Source organism: Salvelinus namaycush, chromosome 29 (genome assembly GCF_016432855.1).
Source record: "Salvelinus namaycush isolate Seneca chromosome 29, SaNama_1.0, whole genome shotgun sequence".
NCBI classification, from domain to species: Eukaryota; Metazoa; Chordata; class Actinopteri; order Salmoniformes; family Salmonidae; genus Salvelinus; species Salvelinus namaycush.
The window spans coordinates 104,341-115,546 of record NC_052335.1 but is presented as its reverse complement, the minus strand read 5'-3'; the positions used below and the strand labels follow the sequence as shown (position 1 = coordinate 115,546).

At 42.9% G+C, this 11,206-nt stretch overlaps 1 protein-coding gene across 1 annotated transcript in view; it reads left to right on the top strand.

Moving 5' to 3' along the window:
* Positions 1 to 11,206, top strand: part of LOC120024380 (pleckstrin homology domain-containing family G member 1-like) — a 102,212-nt gene that overhangs the window by 69,890 nt on the left and 21,116 nt on the right. Inside the window, exons 2-4 of the mRNA XM_038968610.1 lie at positions 436 to 977; positions 9,584 to 9,684; positions 11,048 to 11,117. Of these exons, the coding sequence (XP_038824538.1) occupies positions 436 to 977; positions 9,584 to 9,684; positions 11,048 to 11,117 (713 nt within the window). The remainder of the gene's footprint in view (positions 1 to 435; positions 978 to 9,583; positions 9,685 to 11,047; positions 11,118 to 11,206) is intronic.

The window sequence follows — 11,206 nt, the reverse complement described above, 5'->3', positions numbered from 1 at the left end:
TACATTGTTGCTTTGGCAATATTGACACAATGTTTTTCATGCCAATAAAGCAGCTTGAATTTGAATTTGAATTTGAGAGAGAGACCGCGAGAGAGAGAGAGAGAGACCGCGAGAGAGAGAGAGAGACCGCGAGAGAGAGAGAGAGAGACCGCGAGAGAGAGAGAGAGAGACCGCGAGAGAGAGAGAGAGACAGCGAGAGAGAGAGAGACAGCGAGAGAGACCAGTTAGGCTGTGGCCTGGCAAGCTTGCCACTTGGAATCCATATAGGGGAACTGTGGAAATATATATTTTTTTTTTTTACTTTGGGGGATAGTTGAAGCCTTTAAGCATTTTTCTGTTCTGTGAGTGTTGACATTCATTGCTCTGTACTGGATGAGAGGACAATGATGAAGGTCTCAGTTTTCACACTTTCCTTTTCTCTCTTCCTCCCTTCAGACGATTACACGGATGCCCTCCCTCCTCTGCCGGACATTCCAGACGCCGACTCGGTCCTAAGCTCCGTGGGCATTCCAGGTCGCTTCCGCCACTCCGATATCCGCCAAGCCCCCCTACGCTACTGCTCTGCCCACAGCATGGACTCCTCCCCCGACAGCGGCGAGCGTCCAATCAGCTACGGCTCCACCTCTTCCTCCGCCTCCTCCCGGGACAGCCACTGCTCACTGGGCAGCCGCTCCACCTTAAGCCCCTCCTCTCATTGTCATCCCGCTTCGAACCGCGACCTGGACTCCGGGGCGATCCGGTTGGAGCTGGTTCCAGCCAGGCAGTTGGGGTGTGGGGATGAGGAGGAGAGGAAGGATGGCGGGACAGAGACTGGGAGAGAGATGGTTAAACATGGGTCTGCACAGACCCCAGAGTCAGACACAGAGGATGGGGAGATGTCCACCCCGGGGCCAAGGGTGCAGTATGTGGACAGGGTGGTTCAGGAAATACTGGACACTGAAAGTACCTACGTACAGGACCTGCGCAGCATTGTACAGGTGAGGAACATGGTACCACACAACCACTGGAAAGATACACCAGCTATCTCAGTAGGATAGCACATACAGTATAAGACTAACTGGCATGGTACAGATAGCATAGTAAAGAAGAATATTACAGAACATACTATCATACTAGTCAGGACCTGTGTAAGAAAGAACACGAGTCAAGATGGGTGAGTGTGAGGTCCACAGACAACACCCATATCCTGGTACACAGGAGTAGTTAACTCGGGTTACTATTTCAGGGGGGAACATAAAAATGGGAGGATTTCAATTACTAGTTTGGAGTTGACAGTCAGAGACCTCTCCTAGTGTTTCTCCTGCAGGGATTTCCTGCCACACGTGACACAAACACCTTGTTGCCGGCCTGGCGTCCCTCTTTCTCTGTCTCTGTAGCTCTTAACAGGGTCACTTGTGTGTACGGGTGGGGTTAGGCAGGGTAACCCGACACTCTGCTTGTCCAACTGTTTTACACACGCACACACACTGCTGACAACGACTATGTTTGAACTGCAAATACACATTCATACTGATATACACCCGCCCGGTGCCTTTAAATGTGTTTCTGTCTCTGTGTTAAAAGAAATGTATGGTTGGAGTAAAGAGGGGAGTGTGTGCGGGTATTAAATTATATGTCTCAGGAAGGGCTCTGATACACAATATAATTTAGTGCGTGACCATCCCTGTTCATGTGTATGTGAAAGTAGGGCAAACATTGGCATTAAAGAAGATTCATATCAGGCCCAGTTTGTTGATCCAATATGATACTGAACAGATGAAACGTGAGTGTGACACAGTAATGTGGGGCTGAGTTCTCTCCCCCATCGTCCCTGTCCTTTCCTTCTCTCCCCCATCGTCCCACTTCCTCTCTTCCTCTCCTGGTCTGAGTCGAGACTGGTGAAGTATGGGGTAGGGGGGGGTAGCAGGGTCATAGGCGGAACGGTTGTCGTCTATAAGAGGTCCCATCCAGCAGGAAACCCTTTCAGAAAGAGAGGAATAAGGGATTGAGGGGAGGGGAGGGGAGGGGAGGGGGTGAGGGAGGAGGATGAGGATGAGAGTTTGTTTGAAGGAAAAGTCTGCTTCCCCCCCCCCCATTCCCCCTACCCTATCTGTAACGGCAGCCTTCCCTCTCTTCACTAGAAGAGGGGGTGAAACAGGGATCAGACCAACACGCAGCGTAGCCAGTGCTCAACATGTTTAATACGACCGATAAACGTGAACACTTAACAAATACAAAATAATAAATCTGGCAAACCGATACAGTCCTAGCTGGTGCAGTGAAAACACAAAGACAGGAAACAACCACCCACAAATCCCCAACACAAAACAAGCCACCTATATATGATTCTCAATCAGGGACAACGATTGACAGCTGCCTCTGATTGAGAACCATATTAGGCCGAACACAGAAACAGACAAACTAGACACACAACATAGAATGCCCACCCAGCTCACGTCCTGACCAACACTAAAACAAGCAACACACATAAGAACTATGGTCAGGACGTGACACTATCCCTTCTCCCTCCGTTCAGGGTGAGGAGAAGAGGAAAGGGGGAGAGAACGGTGCTGTAGGAAGAGGGATTTAGAGCTGTGATAACAATGTCTAAAGTAGGTTAGCTAAACACTGAGCAGAGCTGAGGAGCACCACTTTAACTTCTTATGGCTGCAGGGCGGTGCCGGTACACTTATGACAACAGCCCATCCAAGTGCAGGGCGTGAAATTCAAAATATATTTTTTAGAAATATTTAACTTTCACACATTAACAAGTCCAATACAGCAAATGAAAGATACACATCTTGTGAATCCAGCCAACATGTCCGATTTTTAAAATGTTTTACAGCGAAAACACCACGTATATTTATGTTAGCTCACCACCTAATACAAAAAAGCACAGACATTTTTCACAGCACAGGTAGCTTGCACAAAACCAACCTAACTAACCAAGAACCAACCAAACTAACCAAGAAACAACTTCATCGGATGACAGTCTTATAACAAGTTATACAATAAATCTATGTTTTGTTCGAAAAATGTGCATATTTGAGGTATAAATCATAGTTTTACATTGCAGCTACAATCGGAAATAGCACCGAAGCAGCTAGAACAATTACAGAGACCAAATTGAAATACCTAAATACTCATCATAAAACATTTATGAAAAATACATGGTGTACAGCAAATTAAAGACAAACATCTTGTGAATCCAGCCAATATTTCCGATTCTTTAAGTGTTTTACAGCGAAAACACAATATAGCATTATATTAGCTTACTACAATAGCCAACCACACAACAGCATTGATTCGTTAGGCACGTTAGCGATAGCGAATAAACCAGCAAAAGATATTAATTTTTTCACTAACCTTCTCAAACTTCATCAGATGACAGTCCTATAACATCATATTACACAATACATATATGGTTTGTTCGAAAATGTGCATATTTAGCGGCACAAATCGTGGTTATACAATGTGAATACTAGGCAAAATGCAATAACAATGTCCGGAGAAATCTTGGAGAGGCACCTAATCTAATCAAATAACTATTCATAAACGTTACTAAAAAATACATGTTGGACAGCAAATTAAAGATAGCTTAGTTCTTAATGCAATCGCCGTGTTAGAATTCTAAAAATAACTTCATTACGACATGCAGCTTACGTTATGGCGAGAGAGTGCCCAAAATCTGGGCGCAAACTAATAGTACACATGTTCGACAGATATATGAAATAACATCATAAATGGGTCCTACTTTTGATGATCTTCCATCAGAATGTTGTACAAGGGGTCCTTTGTCGGGAACAATCGTTGTTTAGTTTTAGAATGGCATTTTTCCCTCTTGAATTAGCAAGCACACTAGCCAAGTGGCGCGAAGCTCTCCTTCCTGAACAAATGCAGAGAACGCAACACGCCTAACCTCCCGAAAAAATGTCAATAATATGATACAACTATATTGAAAAATCATACTTTACGATGACATTGTCACATTTATCAAATAAAATCAAAGCCGGAGATAGTAGCCGTCTATAACGACAGCTTTTCAGAAGGCAATCCCCGGTTCCTTCTCGCGTCTTCCAGAAAACACGAAATTGGTGTCACGTCATGCCAAGAGCTCTTATTCGACCTCAGATCAAGCTATACACTCAATTTCTTCTCTCCCTGCCTATTGACATCTAGTGGAAGGCGTATGAAGTGCATGTATACTAATACATATCAAGCAAATGAATAGGGATGCCCTGGAACAGAGCATCGATTTCAGATTTTCCACTTCCTGTCAGGAAGTTTGCTGCAAAATGAGTTCTGTTTTACTCACAGATATAATTCAAACGGTTTTAGAAACTAGAGTGTTTTCTATCCAATAGTAATAATAATATGCATATTGTACGAGCAAGAATTGAGTACGAGGCCGTTTGAAATGGGCACCTTTCATCCAAGCTACTCAATACTGCCCCTGCAGCCCAAAGAAGTTAAAGACGTATACTCCCCTTATTAAGACCTGTATTCCTCAATGAACTACTCAATGACCCCCTTAGCAGATCTATGGGGCAGGACACCCACTCTTCCACTACACTTTTAGACACTTTTAGACAGGAACATAATTTTTCACCCCTTCATTTCAATATTTGTCAACCCTCCCAACGCTTACTGCTATTAACCCTTTGACGAGTACAATCACATATTTGTGATCTTTGTTGAGTGGTCCCTGCAGCGTACCATCGCAACTATGTCATTGGAAAAGTAGCAACAGAACGTATGATGCATCAAATGCGTCTAAACAACATTCTTGTCTGAAAAGCACCTAAACAAAGTTTTGTACTGATGGGAAATAAAGGTCTTCACAACTTTATTCCTCAATTTCATGTTTTATTGTAAAAGATAAATGCGAACTTCATCATCCAAGCATTACACGGAACACATCCACAGCCAAACTCATTCCATAAGCCAGTCTAAATAACACGTTGTGATGACAAAAAAACAGCAGCTAAATTCTTTGATGGCAGCCATGTTTGTTTATGTTTGACAAGTGAAAACTCCCTAATCCCAGAATGCTGTTCACTATGACGCAAATTAACAAAGTCAAAGTCAAAGATGGCTGTGCCCATTGCATGAGAAATATTAACTTAGTTTGGCCACTTTTTAGCATATTATAAATATTTGATCAAATCAAGCTTTATTTATACAGCACATTTCAGACATGGAATGCACGACAATGTGCTTCACAGGAAAAAACAAATATTTTTACTACACACCAAACATAAGAGGATAAAAAACTGAAACATAACAATAAAAACTGAACAACTAAAACACCCTTAGGAAAAGCAAAGCTAAAAGGTGTATTTTAAATATGTCCACAGTTTCGGGCCCCCTCAGATTCTCTATATTTTGGTCACATTCCTAATATGTGATTAATCATTTAGTTCAGAATCTAAAATAACACCTAGGTTTTTTACAAATCTTCTATGTACTTGTTACAGTGTATACAAGAACCGGAGCACCTGACTTGACAAGTCGTTTACAGTTTTTGACTAAACACAAAGCAAATCAAATGTTATCACCTCACAGATCATCACCCCAAACACAAGCCTACTCCCTACACTAACCGTACTGCGAAAGCTAAACACGGTTGCCAGATATGGATTAAATCATTTTAGGGGGGCTTGTGGGGGGGTTATTTTCATTTGTGGGGGGATTTCAAGTACATGGGAGGTAGAGATGTGGGAAGGTATCGTGGGGGGATATCATGCAGGAAATATTACGATGATGGGGGATTTATCAATAAATGGACGGCAAACAAAGGAGAAGTTTATAAGTTAAATATAAATAAAACACCTGGAAAGGGGGGTCTGAGCTGGCAACCCTTAGGTACCATAGTTACAATGTGACGCCTTGTTCAAAACAACTGGGAACTCGGAAATCTCAGACTTCAGAGCGTTCAAGACAACTGGGAACTCTGGAGGGGGGGGGGGGGGAACAATCTCCGACTGGGAAAAATCATTTTAAACAGTGATCCAACTCAGAAATCCAACTCGGGAACTCGGACCTCTTTGTAGAGCTCTGACTTTCTGACCTGAAGATCATTGACGTCATGATTTGACCTCATATTTGACCTCAAATGTCTTGAAAGCACCATAAGTCAGTCAAGTGAACCATCCCTTCACCTTGTTTTGTAATAATCTTTGGTCTGACAGATGCTTACGTGACAACCAGAATGCATTGTATAATGTCAACAAACATGGCGCCACACATAGCTGGCAAATAGCTTAGCATTTCAATCAGCTCATCATAATTAGTACAACCTTCAAAAAAGTATTTTACACACATCATATGTGTCCATTACAATCTATGCAAGAATCGGAATGCATGATTTGTCAACAGTACTTGAAAACGTGAATAAAACAGTAAATACATTATGCTCCATACATGCATACAGTATGGGGATCCTGAGTGGCACAGCAGTCTATGGCACTGCAGCACAGGGTTCGGATTCAATCCTGGGCTATATCACAATCGGCCGTGATCAGGAGTCCCATAAGGCAGCGCACAATTGGTCCAGGTCAGTGTAGGGTTTGGCCGGGTGTAGGCCGTCATTGTAAATAAGAATTTGTTCTTAACTGACTTGCCTAGTTAAATAAATTTAAATAAATGAAATTAATTAATGAAAAATGCTACTGTAGAAACGAAAACACGATATATCGAAAATAAGGCACTTACTTTGATTGGAACACACACATCCAAAGTTAATATTTGTAAGGAAAACAACAATAAAGGGCATGCTAGCCAGAAAATGCGCCAAAAATTCTAATTCAAATAGCAAAATGATCCTTAGTACGACCTTTTAAAACAATTCAATATAGCTTAGTAGAAACCCCCCCCCCCCCCCCCCCCCCATTTGATGTTGAACAGGAATTTGGGATTACACGGGGGAAATCCCTGTGCTTCTGGGAATTCTCAGCAGAGACTTTGCTATGTGAGGTTCCAGAAATGGAATATGGATGTTTGGAGTTAGCGTGTCCTAGTGAATTGGCTTTCACATGGGCGTATGGAGTGAGGAGTGTATCGGTGTGTGTTAGATTTGGAGAGATTGAGAGAAAGTGTATGTGAGTGTTAAAGGTATAGTTCACCCAAATTTCTAAATTATATACTGGTTACTTTACGGTGTAAGATAATGTATGACAACAATCCATGCTTTGGGTTAGTTTCCCTCTCACTGTTTCCAAATGCTAATGTTTTAGCATTTGTGGAACAAATCCCATTCAAGTCATGGGACCAATATTAGAATTTTTCGTGCATCCAAATCTTGTCCAAATATTTCAAAAGTATCTCAAATGTATTGTGAAGCTCAACAAAGTCACTTATAGATTATTTGAACATGATGTGTGAAAAATGCTAATATCGGTCCCATGACTTGAATGGAAGGAAAAAACGATCCCTTTAATGTGTAACGTGTAAGCAGTTTATATTTTGTTGAAGAAGCTTAGCTAGGAGTGTGTGTGTGTGTATAGCTGCTTGTGTGTCTGAGGTATGTGTGTTTAGCATGCTGTGGGGTTTTAACACTGTGTGTTTGTGTGTGTGATCAGGCTCACACTAGGCTGTGTTGATTGACTGGGTCAGGACAGGCCACATCTGTGACCCATGGCTAAAAAGTCTCATCTTACTCCTTAACCGTGGCCAATGACCCGAACCCAGCCCTAACCCAACCCTAAACATGATCTTGGTCCCCGACCGTGACTCCACCAACCACCATTATCCAAGCTGCAAGCCAAAACTCCAACCAAACTCTTACCTTCAAACCTGACCCTAAACCATTGCCCTGAAACCCCTATATCTGCCCATTCACCCTTAAATCCTCCATATGAACATTCACCCATGCTCTGTTACACAATGGTTCAGCCTGAGTTCCCCTCTGGGTGATTCTAGTTGGTTGTTTCTGTCACTACCCAGGAGAGGAGAGGATGACCTCACCAAACAATCTAATCTACTGGACAGGGTGCGGTCTTTACAGTCCTAATAACCAGGTCAGGATTAGAAACCATGCACACCAGCAGATGAGGGTGTGTGTGCCCTGTGTGTGTGCCCTGTGTGTGGGTGGTCAAACTCAGTGTAAGACAGCCTAGTTATTTTCTCTGCTGTAATGCAATAATGGCTTGCGCCCACACAGTCTGACAAGTCTGTTTTTAAAAGTCGTTACACCTCCATAAAGATCCATTTTCACTCCACGTCGTTTCAACATGGCTGGTCCTACCTGTTTGTGGTTAGGACAGCTGTGCAGATGCTGGGCTGGAAAGTGTGTGTGTGTTGTATTTCAAGTTGTGTTTGTCACATGCACAACTACAGAATATCAAAAATAGTATAGCTAATAATAAGAAAAAAAAACACAAAAAATAAGAGAGGAAACTAAATACAGGGTAAATTTACAGGGATACTGGAGTATTTGAGGTAGATACGATACAGTATGTAGGCAGAGATTAGAAGAATGTGTGTGTGTGTGGTGTGTGTGTGTGTGTGTGTGTGTGTGTGTGTGTGTGTGTGTGTGTGTGTGTGTGTGTGTGTGTGTGTGTGTGTGTGTGTGTGTGTGTGAGAGAGGTAGAGGGGGGTGTTGACACAGTGTGTGTTTGAGGTGAGATGTAGTTTGGCTACTTTGTGTAGCCTGCAGGTATAGATGGTATCAGTGTGAGAGAATGTACTGTACACATCCAACGAGACAGAAACGAGACAAAAGAGAGATGAGTGGAGAGACAGGAGGAGGGAAAAAGTATGTGTGCGTGCATGCGGAGGAGTGGTGTGTGTGTGCGCGTGCACATCTGTGACTGTGTGGAGAGAAAGCTAAGATGTATAATCACCTGAGACCATCTGTCTCCGCCTGCATAAACACAGTACACAGTATCAGTTCCTGAGACAGTGCTCTACAAGCCTCTCACCAGTGTATCCTGTCCTATTGGCTTTTGGACACTCTGTAGGCCCGTTTGACATTTTGCTGTGCTGGGTAAACAGCCATCTGGATTACGCACTGAAGAGTCTGTAGGCGGATTGAGACTGGAGAAGTCAGAGAGAAGTGTGGCTGTGGGCCCCTTTGTTTTACTAGACAGAAACTCGGTTCAAGTGTGAAGTGTGTTTCTTAGCAGTGTTAAAGCAGATTGAATGTGTGAGCTGAATAAGTGAAGTGTAGTGGTCTCAAAGAGTTTGCGATGCTGTGGTTATTTATGAGTGGAGAGTGTGTTTTTGTCTGTGTGTGTGTGCGTATTCAGTATGTGTTTCATGGTGGGTTGGCAGGGTGATGCCAGGGAGCATGTCAGGCATACTGTCCTTCTCACATGACTGATGATGGGATATCCTTCGAAACACTTTGATGTAGGTGAGATAACTGATCTCTCTCCCCCTTCTCTTCTCTCTCTTTTCTCTCTCTCTCTCTCACCCTCTTTCTCTTTCTTTCTTTATCTCTCTCTCACTTTTTCTAATTTCTATTCAACGTGCTTTATTGGCATGAAATATATTCTGTAATTGTATTCCAAAAATCAGTCCTTTTAAGTCAAAAATACAATTACATGAATTCACATACTGTACATTGTTTCTCCCCCAAAACATTTTTTCTCTCTCTCTTTAGGATTACCTTGAGTGTATCAGTAACCAGTCTCGTCTAGCACTGAGCTCAGAGGATAGAGGCGCTCTATTTGGGAACATCCGCGACATCTACCACTTCAACAGGTAAACAACAATCACCTACTGTACAACTTCAAAGAGGTAAACACACATACCTAAAACAAATATAGAGTGCAGTCTCCAAAGCATCTACTGAATGAAGATGGTTTGTGTCACCTGTCGATAAGAGGGTGGGGGGGGGGTGTGTGCTGTAAACTGTATCTATCTATATACACTTCATGGCCAAAGGCATGTGGGTATATACCCCTTCAATTTAGTTGATTCGGCTATTTCAGCCACACCCGTTGCTGACAGTTGTATAAAATCGAGCACACCGCCATGCAATCTCCATAGACAAACATTGGCAGTAGAGTGGCCCGTACTGAAGAGCTGATTGACCTTACACGTGGTACCGTCAAAGGATGTCATCTTTCCATCAAGTCAGTTCGTAAAATTTCTGCCCTGCTAGAGCTGGTCAACTGTAAATGCTGTTATTGTGAAGTGGAAATGTCTAGGAGCAGCAACGGCTCAGCCACGAAGTGGTAGGACACACAAGCTCACAGAAGGGAGCTGCCGAGTGCTGAAACGCGTAGCGCGTACAAATTGTCTGTCCTCGGTTGCAACACTCACTACCGAGTTCCAAACTGCCTCTGGAAGCAACATCAGCACAAGAACTGTTCGCCAAAAGCTTAATGAAATGGGTTTCCATAGCCAAGCAAGATCACCGTGCGCGTTCTCTGGAGTGATGAATCACACTTCACCATATGGCAGTCCAACGAATCTGGGTTTGGCAGATGCCAGGAGAATGCTACCTGCCCAAATGCATAGTGCCAACTGTAAAGTTTGATGGAGGAAAAATAATAATCTGGTGCTGTTTTTCATGGTTCAGGCTAGGCCCCCTTAGTTGGCCGCTGTCACAAAGATACACAGCAACACAGGGACAATGACATCATGCCCTACTCATGTAACTATAGCTACACCAGTTGACAGTTATTACATCAACCAAGAAGAATAAGGGACACACGCATACACACAGAGAGGGAACATATTTCAATTCATGGAAGTGACTTTTTGTTCTGATTACAGCACCCTAGGACCTAATAATGTGTCCTAAGTTACATTTGTTTTTTTGTTTTTTAGAACATAGATCAATAAGGAGTAATTTGTATGATTTAATTAGGTGTGTGTGTGTGTGTGTGTGTGTGTCTGTGTGTCTGTGTGTCTGTGTGTCTGTGTGTGTGTGTAAAAAAATAAAAAATAAGACAGGAAGCTAAATACAAGGTAAATTTACAATGTGCAGGGATACTGGAGTATTTGAGGTAGATACAGTATGTACATGTAGGCAGGGATTAGAAGAAAGTGTGCGTGCCTGCGTGTGTGCACGTGTGTGGTTGAGGTAGTGATATCCTGAAGTGATTTTGTTTTTCAGAGATCTGCTACATGACCTGGAGAAATGTAATTCAGACCCTGTGGCCATCGCAGAGTGCTTTGTATCAAAGGTACGATACTCTCTCTTTCTCTATTCCTCTTTCTCTCTATCTCTCGCACACCTTCTTTAACAGCCGGTTGGGAACCAATAAAAACTCCA